Raw genomic sequence first — 21,647 nt, forward strand, 5'->3', positions numbered from 1 at the left:
TTTGCTGCACTTGTGAAGTTCAGCGCATTGGTTTGTAAAATATCTTTGAGACAATTTGGGGATGCTGGCATGGACTACTCATGTTTTCCATTAGTCAAGCAGAAAGTCACGAAACACATATTCCCCCACTGAGCAGAAGACGGCCAAATTTAGAGGGCCACAACAACAAAGAACACCATTAATATGCTGAATTACTTCAACAGAGAACAGTGTGAAATCTTCATAGAAGGAAAGACATTAGGGATACCAGGAGAAGGCCTCATTTGGAGTATTGTGAGCCATTTTGGCACCATATCCGAGGAAGGATGCAATGGTTCTGGAGCGGGTCTAGAGGAGGTTTACAAGAATGATCCCAGGAATGAGTGGGTTAACTTATAAGAGTTTGAAGGCACTGGGCCTGTACTCACTGGAGTTTAGAAGAATTAGGGTGGGGTGAAGGGGAGAACCTCATTGAACCTTACCGAATAGTGAAAGGCTTAGATAGAGTGGGTGTGGAGAGGGTGTTTCCATAAGTGGGAGAGTCTAGGACTAGCAGAATTAAAGGACATTCCTTTAAGGAAGGAGGCGAGAAGGAATTTCTTTAGTCAGAGGGTGATGAATCTGTGGAATTCTTTGCCACAAAAGGCTGTGGAATTCTTTGCCATCAAAGGATATTTTTAAAGCAGAGATAGATAGATGTCTTGATTAATACAGGTGTCAGGGGGTTATGGGAGAAGGTAGGAGAATGGGGTTGGGAGGGAGAGGTAGTTTAGTCATGATTGACTGGCGGAGTAGGCTTGATGGGCTGAATGGCCTAATTCTGCTCCTATTACTTATGACCTTGTGATCGCAAGATCAGAAGGTGGTGTAGTAATATTTTGGAGTATTTTGAGATCGAGGAGGTGGTGGTGTCAAGTCTCTCAAAGAGCATTAAGGTGAATAGGTCTCTGGGGCATGATGGAACCTATACCAGGTTATTGAGAGAGGCAAGAGAGAAGATTGCTGGGGCCTTGATCTTTGTATTCTTTATCGCCAGGGGCAAGGTTCTGCAGGAGTGAAGAGCAGCAAAAGTTTGAGAGAAATAGAACTTTTTACCAAGAATCCAGGAAGTCACAGATTCATCGGGCCAGACTTAGAGTATTGTGTGCAGTTCTGGTTGCACTGTCACAGGGAGGTTGTGGAGGCTTTGGAGGTTTTAGAAGAGGTTTACCAGGATGCTTCTAGATTAGAGAGCAATAGTGATGAGGAGAAGGGTCTCGACCCAAAACGTCACCCATTCCTTCTCTCAAGAGATGCTGCCTGTCCCGCTGAGTTACTCCTGCATTTTGTGTCTATAGTCATGAGGAGAATTGGTCAAACTTGGGATTTTTTTTTCTGGATTTATTGGAGAAGATTCGTAAGGACTCGTATTTGAAAGAGAATTGACTAATCTGGGATAGTCAGTGTAGGGCATGTTATGTCTTCCAAACTAGACAGAGGTTTTTCTTGAGGCGGCGACAAAGAAGATTGATGAGGGTAGGGCAACGGTTGTTGTCTACATGGGTTTTATTAAGGCTTTTGATAAAGTCCCGCAAGGTTGGTTGACATAAAAGATCATTGAAGATGCAGAGATGTGGTGGAAAGATGATATTCAGGCTGGAGGTCTCTGACCAATTGAGTTCCACAGTGCTGAGACCTCTTTTAGACGATATCTCGGATGAAAATGTCAATGATTTAGCGTTTTGTTTTTAAAAAGAGAGCGTGGAAACAGGCCGTTCGGCACGAGTCCGCACCTACCAGCGATCCCTGCACATTAACATCATCCTACACAAACTAGGGACATGCTGTATCTCTAAACTAAAACTGGTAAAAAAAAGGACTTAAAATGCTAGAGTACATCAGCGGGTCAGGTAATATCTCTGGAGAAGATGGATAGGTGACGTATCAAGTTGAGGCACTTCTTCAGATGGGTTGTGACCAATAACATCGCCCATCCATGACTCCAGAGATGCTGCCTGACCTGTTGGGTTACTCCAGAATTGTGTGTCATTAATCATTCAGGTAAACCTCTTCGTCACCTCTCCGTACCCTCCATATCCTTCCTGTAATGGGGCAACCAGAACTGCACGCAATACTCCAAATGTGGATAAACCAAGGTCCAAAACAACATGGAAACAAACAGGCAAACATGTAAACTAGCATCTGCAGTTCCTTGTATCTTCTATAAACTAACAGGTTTTTAAATCCACAATATGTTTAGGTTATTCCTTGCAATGGATTAACTAGCGTACATGTTCCGAGAGTCCTCAAGTAAGACTGCTACAACCTAGAGCATTCAAAGAGAGTCTAGCTTTGCCAGACAGGAAACTTCCTTACAGGAACACCATAAATTACCATTCAATACCTGACAAGTTGTGCTGTACTCCAAAGAATCAGGTGCAACTTAGATATAATTGGTCATTATGCAATTCAACCAGGCACAGGTCAGGGGAGGCACAGTGGCAACGCTGGTGGAGCTGCCTGCTCACAGCATCGGAGAGCTAGGTTCGATCCTGACCTTCGGTGCTGTTTGCGTGGAGTTTGCACATTCTCCCTATGACCGCGTGGGTTTTCTCTGGCTGCATTGATTTCCTCCCACACCCCAAACATGTGCAGATTTGTAGGTTCATTGGCTCTCTGTACATGGAGTAGGATAGTGTAAATGGGCAATCGATGGGCAGCATGGGCTCAGCATGCTGAAGGGCCTGTTTCCCTGCAAAAACCAACAAAACCATTGCTTTTCATGCAGTAACATGGGGCGGCACGGTGGTTCAGCGGTAGAGTTGCTGCCTTACAGCGCTTCCAGCACCAGAGACCCAGGTTCGATCCCGACCACTTGAGTTTGTACGTTTTCCCCGTGACCTGCGTGGGTTTTCTCTGATCTTCAGTTTCCTCCCACACTCCAAAGACATACAGGTTTGTAGGTTAATTGGCTTGGTATAAATGTAAATTGTCCCCAGTGTGTATGGGCTAGTGTTAATATGCGGGGATCGCTGGTCGGCGTGGACCCGGTGGGCCGAAGGGCCTGTTTCAGCGATGTATCTCTAAACTAAACCAAACCAGTTAGGAGATTACAGGCCTACCTTGATGGATGGCACTGACTACTTGAAAATAAACAAGTGAAAGATTCGCTTGCAGAAACTGTTCTATTGATCGCATTATGTGTGCCATCTCTTAAATCTCCCAGATGGATGTAATTCTTGCCGTAAACATTAAACCATTTAACATTGGCTTACTTACCCTGATCTGTTTAACACTGATCCAAGATTGACTTTAAACTTTACAGGTACAGCGCCGAAACAGGCCCTTCAGCCCATGCCGACCAGCAAACACCCCTCCTCTAACCCACACACACTAGGGACAATTCAACACATTCCCGAAGCAGATTAACCTACAAACCTGTTCTTCTTTGGAGTGTGGGTGCATCCGGAGAAAACCCATATAATCACAGGGAGAACATGCAAACTCCACACGGACAGCACTCATTGTCAGGCTCGAACCCAGGTCTATGCAACAATAAGGCAGCAACTCTACCGACGTGCTACTCTGCCACCCATGTTCGCGTTATTACATGTCACCTCATAAATCTCTCGGATGGATGTTATTCTTGCACTAAACGTTAGACCAATAGAAAGAGGATTACGTTCCCTGAACTGGATAGCACTGAACACTCCAAGGCCAGGTGTAGAATACGATAGAACATTATTTATCCCAGGAGCCAACAGTCATAAAATGCATCAAGAGACATGAAACATGAATTAAAGCAACGCGTGGACAATCCAGGATTGGGGATGTGCAAAGATTGGGAAGGGGTGGGGAAGGGGAGTCAGTCTACCCCACATCAGAAGGGGGAGAATAGAATAACTAGCTGACAAGTACAGCTCCTCCAGTGATGTGCAATCAGCCTCAAATCTCAGTGCGTCCCCTCCCATACGCCACATCCACAGTCCTTGCAAGGAACTGCAGATGCTGGAGTCTTGTGTCGAACACAAAGTGGAGTAACAAAGCAGCAGTATCTTTAGAGGACATGGATAGGAGACCTAAAGGGTCCAGATTCAAAACGTCACCGACCAGATGCTGCCTGACGCACTTGTTTACTAAAGCACGTTGTGTCCTCCACAGACCTTATCTTTGACACCCATATTTCTTCAGTGCCACTGGATAAAACTGCCAGCTTGTATACAAATCTAACCACAGCGGAGGGTTTGTTTAAAGTAGATACAGCACGGAAACAGGCCCTTCGGCCCACCATCAATACACTAGTTCTATGTTATCCCACATTTCCCACTCCCAACAACCTCGGGGCAATTTTACAGGGGACAATTAACGTACCAACCTGCACTTTTTTTGGGGATGTGGGAGGAAACCTATGCGGTCACAGGAAGAACGTGCAAACTCCACACACACAGCACAGGAGGACAGGATCTAACCCGGGTCGCTGGTGCTATGAGGCAGCAGTTCTACCAGATGTGCCACTCTTCATAATCACAAAATGCAGCATATTTACATCCATTTAGCAAGCAAATCCAAACCGTACCTGCATTCTGACAGGAAACAAGAAACAATTTAACATATGTGGCACTCTGTCCTAATCGCAGATGTGCTTAATGACATTATTCAGGTACTCTGGTGTCAGGACAACAGCCTCCTCTTGAATGTCACAAAAACTAAGGAGTTGATTGTGGACTTTAGAAGGGCTCAACATCCGCGGACATACACGCCACTGGAGATAAATGGGACCACTGTGGATAGGGTGAGCAGCTTTAAATACCTGGGAGTCCACATCACAGAGGATCTGACATGGACAACACACGCTGCCGCACTGGTGAGTAAGGCAAGGCAGCACCTTTACCACCTCAGGCAGCTGAGGAAATTCAGAGTCTCTCTGAGGATCCTCAGTGCTTCTACTCTAGGGCTGTAGAAAGCATCTTGTCTGGCAACATCTCAATCTGGTATGGGAACAGCTCTGCCCAGGCAGGAAGGCTCTGCAGAGAGTAGTGCGTTCGGCCCCCCTGCAGGACCTATACACCAGGAGCTGCAGATCCAGAGCCAGCAACATAATGAGGGACCCCTACCACCCCAGCAACAGACTGTTCCAGCTTCTACGGTCAGGCAAACGCCTCCACTGTCATGCTGTGAAAACAGAGAGAATGAGACGGAGTTTCTTCCCACAAGCCATCAGGACTGTAAACTCTTATCTCACCAGAGACTAATTTACTGTTGTGTTGTGTCTTTTTTAATTTCTTTTCTAAAATGCAAATACTGGTTCTGTTCTGTTCTGTAGTTTTTGCACAATCCGCAGGCATTGCCACTTTCATTTTACTGCACATCTTGTATGCGTATGTGACAAATAAAGTTGACTTGACTTGAAGTTGAGATTGCAAACCTGGTCGCAATATTAAACATGTGCTCAATAACATTGATGTAATAAATAGCTGCGGCCACTATTACTTGTTGTCATTGGCTGTTCTGCTGCAGCTACAGGCAAAAGTACAACATGCCACAATGCAAAACAGACAGAGTTATAAATGGCACAAATTAGTGGTATGGAGTAATCTCCACTTGCCTGCGTCTAATGTAGTCACAACAAAGCACCGTAGAAGGCAGTCAAGTTCATTGCTCGCCCATGGCACATTATTCAGTGCACATTAGCTCAGTGTGCTCTACCTACAAGAGATACAACGCCACCTCACCTAGAATTCATCACGGCAGCGTCCTCACTTGCAGCCTCCGAGACCTTGCAAGGGTCAAAACCATTATGTTCATGGAAACAGCATCACTGGTCAAGATAGACACTTCCCGATGTAACATCACCATTGATAGACACAAAGTGCTGGAATAACTCAGGTGGTCAGGCAGCATCAGTGGAGGAGGCAGATAAGTAACCTTTCTTCAGACTAATTGTAGTGGGGGGGGGGGGGGAGAGAGAAAGGTGCAAAAGAGATGGGGATGGTATAAAGCCTGGCAAGTGACCATTAGATACAGGTCAAGGGGGAGTTTGTTTGGCAGATGGCTGGACACAGACTAGAGATAAAAAGTAGGCAACAGTGTCAGATAAGGAAAGAGCAATGAAAGGGTTAATATGTAAAGCCAGAGGGAGGGATAGAGGTTGGGGAAGGGGACGAGAGGGGGGAGAGATGGGTGCTGAGAGGTGGCAGCATAGGAAAGAGAGAAAGGGAGAGAGGGAAAAGGGAGAGATGTTAACTCAAATTGGAGAATTCATTACTCGTGCCATTGGTTTGTAAACTACACAAGTGGAATAGGAGGTGCTGCTCCTCCAGTTTACACGTGGCTTCACTCTGGCAATGGAGGAGGCCCAGGACAGAGTGGTCACTCTTTGAATGGGAAGGGAGTTAGAATGATGAGCAACAAGCCAGTAGGCCCTGGCAGACAGTTCATGCTCGGTCTCACTGCTGGGTCCCTGGATGGAGGCGAGGGAGGAGATGTAGGGGCAGTTGTCTGTAATTGCAGGGGAAGGTACCTGGTGAGGTGGGGGCTTGTTTGAGTGGGGACAAGAAGAGGTGAATGCAGGTGAGTGGGGCTTTTGATGAGTGGAGTAAGTAACAAAGAGGCGAAAAGGAGACAAAAGGGGTGTCAGATGATATCATTGAGTCATAATATGATACAGCGTGGAAACAGGCCCTTCGGCCCTACATGTCCCAGCTACACCACTCCCACCCCTGCCTGCGTTTGGTCCATATCCCTCCAAATCGATCCTGTCCATTTCTTAAACTTTGTGATAGTCCCTGCCCCGACTACCGCCCCTGTCACATTGTCCCATACACCTACCACCCTCCCTTTGTGTGAAAAAACTTACCCCTTAGATTTCTATTAAAGTTTTTCCACTTCCCCTAAAATCTATTGCCCTTCTCGTTGTATTCATAAAGTAACAATATACTGGCTGTAGACGGGTGTGGAATCGAAAAATCGCCTGTTCATTCCCTCCACAGATGCTGCCTGACCCGCAGAGTTCCCCCGGCACTGTGTGTTTTAATTATGCCTCTGCTCCGCAGTTTTGAATGGTAAACCCCACGGCTGTGTGTAAGATACACGTGTTTGCCTGCAAGTTAGCGACGGCTTAGACTCCGCCAGGACCGAAAGAACCTCGGATCTTCCGCCTCCGACCTCCCCCGGCGTGCATGTGCCTTTAAATAATGTTCTCCTTCTGTCGCAAGAAGGTAGGAGGTGAAAAAGTTACTTAAAATTAACGACAAGAGCATCTCGTTCGAGTCTTCACACAGCGCCCGCAACTGGTACAATCTTCATTTTTCTTACATATTTCAAAACAAAGCATAAAAGATTTTGTTTCCAAAAAAAAAAAACCGCACACAGCAAACTCATTGAGGGCAACGAGTAGCACAACACAAACTTTCCATCAAGTAGCTCCAGCGCAAGTGCGAAGTTGCAGGAACTTTAAAGGGAGCTTACTTACCCACAACCAGGCACAACAAATCCACCAGCACGAAAATATTCTTTTTCTCGAACATCCTGCGATGAAAACTTCAGATTCTCTCCTTTTCCTGGACCTAGTTATTGTACAGGGAACATATTTTGTTTTAAACACACGCAGGGAAAGAGTTGTTTTTTTTTTTTAAGTGCCACAGTGCAAAGTACAACCCCGGGCGTGTACGAGCTCGCGAAAATAATATGAAGGAAGAAACCTGAATTTCGAGTTCTTCCGGAATCCGACTACCTGTCTCGATCTGCAACGCCGCGGACGAGTTTGGACTTTTCCCTGAATGCTCCCAACTTCCTAGTCAGAGTGTTTGTTGGTCAATCTCGCCAGGAGAGGGGCTGGACGTGACGCGGCGAAGCAAGGACTACTCATATTGCCGTGTCTTCGCCAGCAACCACTATGCTTTTGTTCTCTCTCTCTCCTCCCCCCCTTTCCAGTAAGAAGGAAGGGAAAGAATTAATTAATTCAACTTCACCCAGAGTCCAATCCCTCCCCAGCCCGTGTGTGTGTGTGGGAGGGAAGGAAGGCGGTAGAGAAGAATACTGACAGCCACACAGGTCCCAGGGAACATTAGCCCGTGTGGCGTCCCACACCTTTTTTTTGGGTCATTTTTCCCTCAACTCAGCTCAAATTTTGAAGGGACATTGACCCGTAAATTCTACAAACAAGATTGTCTCCCGGCTTGGTGTTTGTTGGTTAGTACTTAATGGCTGTACTTCAGTAGTGTAGGTTGCAATCGTTCTGCACTGCCGGCTGTGTTTGAGGCGAGGCGAGCCAGCAACTAATGCACGATGCATTCCGGCTGTTTGGACCTTGGCACTACTACAGTGTGTAGGATAGTGGGAGTGTGCGAGGATCATTGGCCCGTGGATCGAAGGGCGTGTTTCCGCGTTGTATCTCTAAACGAAACAAAATTAAACTCGTCTCCCCAGCATTTCTTTCCCCAACTGTGCTGTCGATAGCTGTACCCCGTCCTATTTCCAGGCGTGTAAATTACATTCATTTGCGAGAAATCACCTCGAGCCAAGTACATCTTTCCACCCAGACACGCGTGTGCGCTGTTCTGTACATTCTGTAGTGTAAAACACTTCCCATCATCAACAACAAGATACTGCAGATATAAACGTAGCAAGAATGCGTGGCTTTAAGGTCGTATTTATGTTTTCACATAAAACCAAACACCCCTTTTAATTCCCTTTCACTCCTGAAGGTGATTTGTGTGGATGTAGAGATTTGATTAGTCATTCTGTACACAGTGAGAACACTCCTCCCCTTAATCCTAAAGTTTAGCAGTCCATGCACCTGTTCATTTTTTTATTGAGATAATTTAGCTTTAAGGAATACCACACAATAAGTGCTCACATTTTGGACGAGACCCTCCGGTGGTGCTTTTGAATAAGGGCTCCTGGCGTTTACTGATTGGAAACTGCTAATTTTGCAAAGCCATGGACTGAGAGCATAGAGAACATAGCACAGTACAGCGCAGGAACAGGCGCTTCGGCCCACGTTATTTGCACAGAATATGATGCCAACGTCATGAGTGATGGGGCAGAATCAGGCTATTTGGCCCATCAAGTCTACTGGCATTCAATCATGCCCCCCCCTACCCTACCCCAATCCCCTGCCTTCTCCCCATGACTCTAACAGGTTATACTGATCTAATCTGCTGATCCATATCCCTCTATTCCCTGCCCTTCCACATGCCTATCTAAAACCCTCTTAAATGTCCCCACTACTCTGTGTAAGAGACTTGCCCTGCAAATCTCCATTAATCTTCCCCCCCTGAGAGGGAAGATAATATTGTATAACTCCTGGGCAGCATGGAAAGGGATCAATTGAAAGATACAGCATGGAAACAGGCCCTTCTGCCCGCCGTGTCCATGTCAACCATTGATCGATCACCCATTCACATTAGATCTATGTTATCCCACTTTCCCATCCACTTCCTACATAGTAGGAGCAATTTACAGCAAGCAATTCATGTACAAACCCACACGTCTTTGAGATGTGAGATGAAAACGGAGCACCTGGAGGAAACCCACGCAGTCACAGGGAGAACGTGGAAACTCCACACAAACGGCACCTGAGGTCAGGATCGAACCTGGGTCTTTGGCCCTGTATGGCAGTAGCTCTACCAGCTGCACCACTGTGCTGCCCATAATATTTGGCTGAATGTTTCCCTTCTGAGCCAAGCAATTAAATTACATTTAAAGAAAACTGATCGGATCTCTATCATCAGCTAGGGTGTGGTCCTGGCCTCCCATCTACCTCATGGAGTTCTTTGAACTTTCTTTTTGCAGACTTTATCTCGCACTACACATTGCACCCTTTGTCCTGTATCTGAACACTGTGGACGGCTTGATTATAATCATGTATGGTCTTTTCTTTGAGAGGATAACAAGCAACAAAAAGATTTTCGCTGTGACTTCGTACACGTGACAATAATCAACTCAACTAAACTTTGATTTTAATGAAGATTGCTATGCTCTTCATTGGGATAATGGTTAATATCCCTGCCTTACACCCAGGTGATCTAGATTCAGTTCCGCAAAGAGGAGAAAATAAATAGTGTGAATGGAATGATGGGTTGGCAGCTACTTATTTTGGTGGTGAGATTCTTTGTTGCCACTGGATTCAGTAGACTGATAGTTAACTCATGTGTCTCCATTGCCAGCATCCACAATGCCAGAGAAACACGATCCAAGTATCTCCATTGGATTTCCTGGTTCATGTCATTTTTTTATCTTGAATACCAGGGTGCTGCATTTCCCTTGTCAATAGAGTTACAATGTGACACGAGGGAAATCTAGCCTTCACACCATAATATGCTAACCAATCCTGAACAATTCGAGTTCATGTTTCTTGAGGGTTTTTATTTCTCTTCCACTTATTCTGGCCTCCTTCGCCACCTATTTCTGCCAGAGCGGAAGCAAAGTGGGAGAGTCTAGGACCAGAGGTCATAGTCTCCGTTATAAAGGACGTTCCTTTGGGAAGACGAGGAAGAATTTCTTTAGTCAGAGGGTGGTGAATCTGTGGTATTCTTTGCTGCAGGAGGCCAAGTCAATGGATATTTTAAGGCAGTGATAGATAGATTCTTGATTAGTACGGGTGTTAAGGGTTATGGGGAGAAGGCAGGAGAACGGGGTTAGGAGGGAGAGATAGATCAGCCATGAATGGCAGAGTAAACCTGATGGGCTGAATGGTCTAATTCTGCTCCTATCACTTATGACCTTAAATTTCAATAGTATATGCAATTTACCGTTGTAATACTTATTGTATGCAGCAATCTTGAACACTCTGGGCTCACAGAGGTGATTAGATCTTCTAGACATAGAGTCATGCAGCATGGAAACAGGCTCTTCAGCCCAACTTAGGCATGCTGACCACGATACCCCATCTGAACTCATCCCATTTGCCTGCATTTGGCCCATTTACCTCTAAACCTTTTATATCCACGAACATGTCCGAATATCTTATAAAATGTTATAATTGAACCTGCCGTTACCATCTCCCATCGACCAACTGCGCTCCAAGGAATAAAGTCCTAGCCTGCCCAACCCCTCCCTGTAGCTCAGGCCCTCAAATCCTGGCAACATCCTCATAAATCATCTCTGTACTCTTTCCAGCTTAATGGCATCTTTCCTATAGCAGGGAGACTAAAACTGAACACTAGTTCAATTGAACTGAACACGTCGGTGAAGCGGTAGAGCCAGAGACCAGGGTTCGATCCTGACTACGGGTGCTTGGCTCCATGGAGTTTGTACGTTCTCCCCGTGACCTGCATGGGTTTTCTCCGAGATCTTCGTTTTCCTCCCACACTCCAAAGACGTACAGGTTTGTAGTTTACTTGGCTTGGTTCTAAATGCAAAATTGTCCCTAGTATGTGTCGGGTATAGCTAATGTGCGGGGATCGCTGGTTGGTGCGGGGCCCGGTGGGCTGAAGGGCCTGTTTCCGTGCTGTATCTCTAAACTAAACTAATATTCATCCACCCAGTACTAATGTACTAATATCTTATTCTGAATTGACGGACTGTCATAACCATGATGTTTATCCCAACTGTATCTGACTATATACCCACACTTTTAAGCAATATAATACTCTCGTCGACGTAGCCATTTAACTACATATTCACTGGTACCTTTTTGGACTCTTTTGGAACCCTCATAAAAGTAGCCTGTTTGAACAGATCCAGGAACCATTAAATAAACAGATGCTGACCTAATTCTGAGCAATCACAGGCTAATTAAAACTTCCAGCTGGGACTCACAAGTGTGGAATTTTGTGGCTTCTTAAGGAATACCATTTGCAGAAGCAGACTCGCTATAAAATGTACCACCAAATCTAAATATGTTGTATGTGAGTGGTGTGAAAATTGATTTCTCTAACTTCAAGTAACTTCCCCACCCCAGGTCGCACCAGGTTCCCGTTCTCACCGAGCTCACCGAGGTACTCGGGACTATTTATTTACTCGTGGACATTTTTCATCATGCTGAAAAAATGTCCCGACTTACCTGATGCCCCGAGTACCTACGGCTGGCATAACGAGCCGCTACGATATATCCACGGACTCCTACGGACTTGTTACGAACATTCTGCGAGTTTGAAAACTCGGGAGAATTTGTGAATAACTCGGGAGAATTTGTGAATAACTCGGGAAAGTGGGACAGGCCCTTAACTGCAGCATTTTGTGTCTATCCGTGTTAAATGTGGCTTTCGGCATGATTGTTCTGATGAAAGGTCAGTGATCAGTGATGGGCCTGTCCCACTTAGGCAATTGTTTGGGCGACTACAGGTGACTGCCACAAAATTTTCAACGTTGAAAAATATTCGGCCACATTGGCAACAATTTTTGCTGTCGTAGGTTGACGTAGGTGTTGTTGTAGGTCGTCGTAGGTGCTGTCGTTGGTTGTCGCCAGGTGTCGTAGGTGAATTCCATTAAATCTAGTGTAGACAAAAGTGCTGGAGAAACTCAGTGGCTGCGGTAGCATCTGTGGAGCGAAGGAAATAGGCAACGTTTCGGGCCGAAACCCTTCTTCAGCCCGAAACGTTGCCTATTTCTTTCGCTCCATGGATGCTGCCGCACCCGCTGAGTTTCTCCAGCACTTTTGTCTACCTTCGATTTTCCAGCATCTGCAGTTCCTTCTTGTCCATTAAATCTAGTGCCTGGCAGTCGCCTAAAGAGTCGCCCAAGTGGGACAGACCCTTAACAGTACACTTGTCTTTCTTGCCATCTATGTTGCTTGAGTATTTTGAGTGTTTTCTGAATTATTTCTTGTGCTTCCTGAATCACTTCAAATTTATAACACTTTGTTGACTCCATATTGTTTAGTTTCTATTCTTATTGGTCTTTTTGAATGTTAATTATTGTAAAAATTAAGGAGCACAATGTACTGATGACATTTACAGGATAAACATTTTTTTTTCCTCGTGTAATGACTTTGCTTAATTTACTTTACTCCCTCTCCCCTGCGCCCAAAACCCTCTCACCATCTCCCCACCCCACCGCCAAATCACCCTGATCCTTCCCCCTCCTCCATTCACTCACCCTCCATCCTCAAGTCCTCCATTTCCCTTTTGTCCCCTCTCTTTCCCATCTCACCGGAACCTTTAACCCACATTCCTCCCTCTGACTTTACATTTCACACCTCCTCTTCTCTCTTTACCCGACCCCTATTTGTCTAATTTTCACCTCTATCCATAGTCACCCCCTTCACCCATCTGGCACTCAACCCGTCTCCTCAGCTGTATCCACCTATCACTTGCCATACTGTGCATTATTAGATTAGATTAGATTAGATTCCTTTATTGTCATTTAGACCTTTCGGTCTGAACGAAATTATGTTGCCTGCAGTCATACACAGAACCAATAAAAACAAAACATACAATAAACACAAATTAAACATCCACCACAGTGAGTTCACCAAGCACATCCTCACTGTGATGGAGGCAAAGTATTAGTCTCCGTCTCTTCCCTCCTTGTTCTCCCTCTGCGCTGAGGCGATCGATCCAGGCTGGAGATGCCGCCCTCCAGTCCAGCGGACCTCCATGGTGATGTCGCCGCTGCCCCAGCTCCGGGTCCCGCAGTCTCCGCTCCGGGCAGCCGCCCCAGCTCCAGGCCGCCGCCCCAGCTCCTGGCCGCCGCCCCAGCTCCAGGCCGCCGCCCCAGCTCCAGGCCGCCGCCCCAGCTCCTGGCCGCCGCCCCAGCTCCAGGCCGCCGCCCCAGCTCCAGGGCGCTGCCCCAGCTCCGGGTCCCGCAGTCTCCGCTCCGAGCCCCGCTGCATCAGCTCCAGGCTGCCGCCGAAAGCCAGAACGCCGCACCAGCAAGTCGGGCCACCGCTGCCTTAGCCCCGAAGACGGCCAGCCTCTCGTTGGTGAGTCCTGGCTGGCTCTGCCTCCGGAGCCTCGGGGTCAGTCGCAGGCTGGAGGCCGCCGGCTCCGCCATTAGGCCTCAGCGCAGACGGAGGCAGAGAAGGGGGATACGACACGAAAAAGTCGCATTCCCCCGAAGGAAGAGACAGAGAACATGTTTCACCCCCCCCCTCTAACACAACCCAACAAACTAAAACTTAACCAAAACAAGACAAAAAAAACAACAGAAAAAAGTAAAGACAGACGGACTGCAGGCGAGCCGCAGCTGTTAACCGCACCGCCACTTCACCACCTCTCTATTCCAGCTTTCTCACCACCACTACATCACTATAAAGGAGAGTCCCAACCCGAAACATCGACCGTCCATTTCCTCCTCAGATGCTGCCTGACCCGCTGAGTTCCTCCAGCATTTTGTGTTTTGAAAGGAAGAGAAGATGTTCTAAATGTAGCAAATCGCAAAGGAATGGTAATGAGGAAGCATCAATACCAGACGCTGATCAGGAATGCAAAGGACATTGCTCTCATGTTGGTTAGAACATGGAAGTCATTGCCACAGTAAAGGCTGAGACAAAGGTATATATACTGTATTCACCCTGCATCAACTGCGATTTAACACATATGATTGATGGTAAATCTAATTACAATTAGGGTATCACAGTGGTAGAGACACTGCCTGACAGCGCCAGAGACATCGGTTCGATCCTGATTCCGGGTGCTGTCTGTACAGAGTTTGTACGTTCTCCCCGTGACCGCATGGGTTTCCTCCCTGTGCTCTGCCTTGCTCCCAAATTCCAATGTCGTGCAGGTTTGTAGGTTCATTTGCTTCTGTATAAATTGGCCCTAGAATGTCGGATGCACTAGCGTACGGTGATCGATGGTCAGCAAGGACACGGCGGACCGAAGGGCCTGTTTCGATGCTGTATTTCTAAACTAAACTAAACTAAACAATGTTGTGGCATCAGCACACATTAAACTTCTGAATCCAGGAAGCAAGGTGCATTTATGGGTGCAAGCATACTGGTGCATTCAGGGGAGGCAGAGATTAAGGAGCACAATGTACTGGTGACGTTTAAGAACAGAGGATTCTACCCATAGTGATAGGAGAGGAACATCGGTTCATGGGCCGATCTTGCTGAAGGCGACGGAGGAAGGCCCTACAGAAGTTGGGGGTTACCTGGATCGAGAACCGCTCCAGTAGACCAAGCGCGAGGGCAGACCAGACTGCAAAATATGGCGGTGCCTGCATGTGTAAATGTGCAAAAAGAATCTCACTGTGCAGTTGCGCATGTGACAATGAAAGCTCCATCGAACCATTGAATCATTCATGGTAAAGGGTAGAAGAAGGCACAAAGACTTGGATGGGCTGATTAGGTAGATTGTTAATGTTAACGTATCCTATGCTGCGAGTGTACTCTGCACAACATGGGAGAATGTCACAACACTGAGGTCTTGATGCCGACATGGCTAGCTGGTTTTGGCAGCACACACTCACCCTCATCAATAAAGACTGCACCACTGACATCACCAAACTCGTAGGACAACAGACAACCCCTCCTAATGTAGCCCATCCAAATTGGTCAGAGCATTGTGAAGATCTTGCGCCAGTTAATGCAAATATTAATAACCTGCCGTATCAGTGAGTGTCCTGCTTCATCCTGATGTGATTGTCGTTAAACAATGAACAGTCTCCCAAAGGGTTTGGTTTTGATGGAAAAGGACAAATTAACTGTTTCCTACATGTTATTGTTCACACGTGAATCATGCAGGTATAAATAGAAGTCGGGAGGTTTCCTATCCCAGCGTATAGACAGAGAGGCAACCTCCTACAAAAGGCGTCAAGGGTGTGTGAAGGTCAGTATTGCAACGACAGCTAGGCACTAAAATAGCTCTGCTGGCGGGGGCAACTATGCTGGCGGAAGTTTGGAACCTTTGTTCTGCATCTGATTCAGAAGTACAACCTGTCTTGGAATGGGAGGGGAGGCACATTCTTTCCAGGCCCATCATTTCCTGCAGCTCCGAGAGCAGAAAAAAAATCACGAACAATGCAATTTGTGGCATTGAAAAGACAAATGTTCACAATAGGATCATTAAGGCAGAGGGGCAGGAATAGGGGATATGGCCCAACTGCTCCGCCATTCGATCATGGCTGATCTATTTTTCCCTCTCAACCCCATTCATCATAATTTCATAAGTTATAGGAGCAGAATTAGGCCATTTGGCCCATCAAGTCTACTCTGCAATTCAATCATGGTTGGTCTCTCCCTCTCAACCCCATTCTCCTGCCTTCTCCACATAACCCTCGACACCTGTACTAATCAAGAATCTATCTATCTCCGCCTTAAAAATATCCATTGACTTGGCCTCCACAGCCGTCCATGACAATGAATTCCACAGATTCACCACCCACTGGCTAAATAAATGTTTCCTCATCTCCCTCCTTAAAGAACGTCCTTTAATTCTGAGGCTATATCCTCTAGTCCTAGACTCTCCCACTAGTGGAAACATACTCTCCACATCCACTCTATCCAAGCCTTTCACTATTCTGTATGTTTCAATTAGGTCCCCCCTCATTCTTCTAAACTCCAGCAAGTACAGGCCCAGTGCCAACAAACGCTCATCATATGTTATCCTCATTCCTGGGATCATGCTGGTAAACCTCCTCTGGACCCACTCCAGAACCAGCACATCTTCCTCAGATATGGTGCCCAAAATTGCTCACAATATTCCAAACGGGGCCTTACCAGTGCCTTATAGAGCCTCAGAATTACATGCCTGTTTTTGTATACAATCCCTTTTGTAATAAATGCTAGCATTGCGTTTGCTTACCATTTGCATAATTTTATATACTTCAATCAGGTTTCAACCTTGTGTTTCAGAGAAAATAATCCAAGTCTGTACAACCTCTCCTTTTTTAAATTTACAGATCCAGGCTCTTCTGCCCACTGAGTTTGCACTGACCAGCGATCCCCGCACGTTAACACTATCCTACACACACTGGGGACAATTTATAATACAATTAACCTACAAACTTAGAAGTGTGGGCGGAAACCAAAGAAAAAACCCCACACGGTCACGGGGAGAACTCCGTACAGACAGCACTCGTAGTCAGGATCGCACCCGGGTCTCTGGCGCTGTAAGGCAGCAACTCTACCCTGCCGCCCGTTTCCTTGTAGCGAATAGCACCTAATCCAGGCATTATTCTGGTAAACCTCTTCTGCACCTGCTCCAAGCCTCCACATCCTCCAGATCTGCACACAATATTACAAATGTGCCCTAACCATTGTCTTATAGAGTCGCTTCATGACTTCCTGGCACTTATACTCGATGCTCCAAACCCTTAATTCCACTCTTCCACCATTAACTTAGATCATGGTTGGTGAGTATCTTCATCATGTTTGCCTGCCTTAGATCTATAGCCTTCAAAGCCCTTTGACATGAACAGCTCGCTAGAGATGGAGTGATTTAACTTTTCACCACCCTTTATGGGAAAAGTATTTTTGGAAATCCCCCTTAAACAGCTAACTCTAATTGTTACAAATGATGTCCTAATGTTTTGAACTCCCCCACTAAAGGAAGTACTTTCTCTCTATCCATCTTACCAAATCCATGAATCATTTAAAACAACTTTAAGTTGTTTCACCCTAAATCTTTCACACTCCAAAGAATGCAAGACTATCTGCCCCCCGAAATTACCAAGAGTCAAGAGTGTTTATTTCTCAAATGCACTGGATATGAACTAAAATAATCAAATTAGGCGTTAGACTTTACTTCAGACTTTAGAGACATAGCATAGAAACAGGCCCTTCGGCCCACCGAGTCTGCGCCAACCAGCGATCACCTTGTACACTGGCACTATCCTACACACAACGACCAATTTACAATTTACAATAGACAATTAATTTACAAACCTGTACATCTTGAGAGTGTGGCAGGACCCGGAGAATACCCATGCAGTCACAGGGAGATCATATAATCTCCGTACAGACAGCACGTGACATGGACGGACTGATTAGATAGATTGGTCCATTTCAGTGCAAACGTATCCACTGTAATTCTACGCTTGATAAATTGGGAGAATGTACGGACTGCGCTGCAAGGCAGCAACTCCACCGCTGTGCCAGCGTGCTGCCCCAAATTCTTACCTGCTACAGTTTTACAGAAACATTAGGTGTGACGACGACAAAAAAATATTTACAATAAATTGTCAGTTATTGTCAGTAAACCAGACCTTGATAGTGCAAAAAAAAAACAAAGTATGTGGAGTAACCATTGTACTGCAAAGGCCTTGGTGGTTCAGTGCTGAGGAAGGGTTATGGTTAGGGTTGAGCAGGGTGGTCAATGCGAATAAGCTGTTCTAAATCCTGGAGGTAACAGATCTCAAGCTCCTGTACCTTCTTCCCGATGGTGGCAGCAAGATGAGAGTATAGCAAGGAGAGTGGTGTGGGTCTTTAATGATGTTCCTGGTCTCTGCCACCGTAAGGCAGCAACTCTACCGCTGCGAAACCCCGCTGCCCCACTGAACTTTTTTACTGTTGTTTATTATGGGTTTTACAGGAAGACTAGCATTTAAGTAACAGCTTTCATGGCCTCAGCACGTCTCAGTATATTCTACAGCCAGTGAGTGGTTTTGAAGTGTAAATACTTCTGCCTTACAGGAAACACGGTGACCAATAAATGCACAATTATAAATACTGGCCTGCAGCAGCTTCTTCCCAACGACCATCAAACTATTGAACACTGCAAACTCCAAATAAACTCCGAACTGTGAACCGCCTGCATTGCACTGGGGACTTTGGGCTTTGTTTTTTTTTGCACGGTATTGGCTTTATTATTTGTTGAACTTTTTCTCTCTGTTTACAATACTATCTATTGAGTACTGTGTTTATAAACCTCTTGTGCTGCTGCCACTAGTAAGAATTTCATTGTTCCGTTTCGTTATATAAGGTCACAAGCGATAGGAGCAGAATTAGGCCATTCTGTCCAGCAAGTCTACTCTGACATAGAATCATGGCTGATATATCTCTCCCTCCTAACCCCATTCTCCTGCCTTCTCCCCACAACCTCTGACAGCCGTACTAATCAAGAATCTATCTAAACGGCCTATCCCACTTAGGTGATTTTTCAGGCGACTGTCAGAGTGGAACACACACACACACACACATACATGCACACATACATACACATACACACACATCGCTTCCTTCACCAGCCCGTTATGCAGGCCGGGGACAGGGCAAGCGGAGGGAGCAATGTCTGAGTGAAATTCACACGATGCAAAGCCAAGGTGATACAGACACACACCGCAATGAACAGGAAGGTTGGCGCCGTAATTAAGACGGCTAAAGCACAGTGTATGATAAGTCCTTTAAAGGGGTCCTTTAAACCCAATAAGTCCTTTAAAAGGGGGGGGGGGGGGGGGGGGGGGGGTGGAAGAAGGGGGAGAAGGAGTGGAGACAACTTTTAAGAAGCCAGAGATACACAGCTGTGAAGCTCGGCAGACATTAATAATAATAATAATACATTTTATTTATTGGGCGCCTTTGAGACATCTCAAGGACACCTTACTTAGATTAACAGGAATATAAACATATAATCAGAATAAAATAAATAATAAAGACATCACAGAAACACAAATTAAAAACAAAATTCAGTCCAAAAACAAAAATCAAAAACACAATGTGAAGAGAGAACAGCGGCAGCTAAAGCGCGCCAGCGTCCACTCTCCCTTCACGGCAGCCATCTTGGACAAAGACTAACAGGATTACCTTACAGACAAAAAATCATCCCCCCACAATGGACACCACTGTGGGGGAAGGCACAATGTCCAGTCCCCATCCCAAGTTCACCCCAAAGTCAGGCCTATTGAGGCCACCGCAATTGCCTCTATGGAGGCCCGATGTTCCTGGCCGTTCTCACCGGGTGGTCTTGCCCCGGCGTCGGGAGAGTCCTCTCGGCGGCTGGGCCACCTGGAACGGCCGCTATCTAGCTGGAGACCGCGGCTTCCGAAGCCGACAAGGCCGTGCCGGTTTGGAGCTCCCAGGCTCCCGATGTTGAAATCGGCGCCGCCCGCTCCACTCCGCAGACCCGCAGCCCGGAGGTGTTGAACACGGCGGTCTCAGCTCACCAGATCTCCAGTGCGTCGATCCAGCGCGGCGACCCAGGCAAGGCATCGCCCGCTCCGCTCCGCGATAGCGCACCAGCGCTGTGCTGCCACCGAGGCCGAGGTGCTGGGCGGTCCCCGCCAGGAAACGGCGCTCCAAGCCCGCTGGTAGGCCACGAGGACGGGTCGACGGGCAGCCCAGAGAAAAAGCTGCCTCACCGACCAGGTAGGGACCTAGAAGTAAAATTAACCCCTACCCCCCACATTAAAAAGTCCATATCTCCAATGGACAAAAAACAGGACTCACTAAAAACTTTAAAAAAAGCGAATTAAAACGGACGGCTGCTAGCTAGCAGCCGTTCCCCAAGATGGCTCTATGGCAGGTATTGTCATTACCGGTCCGTTATCCTTGCTTCTGAAAACTGCTTACGTTTTTTTGCCAATGAGACAATGAAATTCACCGGTCAAAACCAGCTACAACTTACGAGAACCTTCGACCTCCTGGCAACCCACTAGGACCTCCTGCCGACCCACCTACGGCACGAGAATTCTCGCTACTCTCCATGGCGGCTTCATTCTGGTGGCCGCTAATTTTTCAACATGTTGAAAAATTCGCAGTGACCATAATGAGGCCGTGACTAGTTCCCAGAATGCGGGAACTCCTCACGACCATGAAGGCGACTCCCCGGCAACCATCTTGCGGTCGCCTAAAAAGTCGCCTAAGTGGGTCAGGCCCATTACTCTGCCTTAAAAATATCCACTGACTTGGCCCCCACAGACTTCTGTGGCAAAGAATTCCACACATTCACCATCCTCTGACTAAAGAAATTCCTCCTCATCTCCTTCCTAAAAGAACGTCCTTTAATTCTGAGGCTATGACCTCTTGTCCTAGATTCTCCCACTAGTGGAAACATCCTCTCCACATCCACTCAATCCAAGCCTTTCATTATTATGTACATTTCAATTAGGTTCCCCCTCATTCTTATAAACTCCAGTGAGTACAGGCCCAGTGCCGTCAAACACTTATCATATATTAACCTACTCATTCCTGGGATCATTCTTGTAAACCTCCTCTGGACCCTCTCCAGACCCAGCACATCCTTTCTCAGATACGGTGCCCAAAATTGCTCAAAATATTCCAAATGCAGTATTACCACCGCCTTTTGGTGCCTCACAATCACAACAACACATTCTTGACTCTTGACAGCAGCGATGCATCACTTGAGCTGTGGCATTTTTTATGTTCTTCTTGCTGGCAGTCAGGGTCTTAGAGTCACAGAGTCTTATAGCGTGTACTTCCTCCAACTGCCTGCACCACCATTTGTGTAAAAAGGTTTCCTCTCAGGGTCCTATTAAACTTTCCACCCTCACCTTAAACCTATGCCCTCTGGTTCTCGATTCCCTGACTCTGGGCAAGACTGTGCGTTTACCCGATCTATTCCTCTCAAGATTGTGTACATTGCTGTATGATCTTGGTTTAAGATGTCATCTGAAAGACAGCACCGATAGTGCTGCACCAATTGAATTACTGCACCAGAATTCCAATCTATGATTTGTGATTAACTCTCGTCGATGGGATTAGAACCAAAAACCTACTGCCACCGAAGCTAGTGTGCTACCCACGAGGCTGTTTTCATACCATTGGCTTACAATCCAATGGAATGGTTATTGAATTATCTGATTTTTAGGTGGTTTCTAACAACAGCTTCCCCCCCCACGACAAT

At 46.5% G+C, this 21,647-nt stretch overlaps 1 protein-coding gene across 2 annotated transcripts in view; it reads right to left on the bottom strand.

Annotated features, from left to right (window-relative positions):
- Window positions 1-7,900, bottom strand: part of plpp2 (phospholipid phosphatase 2) — a 113,494-nt gene extending 105,594 nt beyond the window's left edge. Inside the window, exons 1-2 of one of the 2 annotated variants that reach the window (XM_033046511.1) lie at window positions 7,691-7,900; window positions 7,430-7,523 (exon numbers count right to left, since the gene is read on the bottom strand). In XM_033046511.1, the coding sequence (XP_032902402.1) occupies window positions 7,430-7,484 (55 nt within the window). In that variant the 5' untranslated portion in view covers window positions 7,485-7,523; window positions 7,691-7,900. Of the gene's footprint in view, window positions 1-7,429; window positions 7,524-7,658 lie in introns of both variants that reach the window. The other variant, XM_033046510.1, reaches the window with a different exon arrangement.
- Between the last annotated feature and the right edge of the window lie 13,747 nt (window positions 7,901-21,647).

Source organism: Amblyraja radiata, chromosome 29 (assembly GCF_010909765.2).
Source record: "Amblyraja radiata isolate CabotCenter1 chromosome 29, sAmbRad1.1.pri, whole genome shotgun sequence".
Taxonomy (NCBI): Eukaryota; Metazoa; Chordata; class Chondrichthyes; order Rajiformes; family Rajidae; genus Amblyraja; species Amblyraja radiata.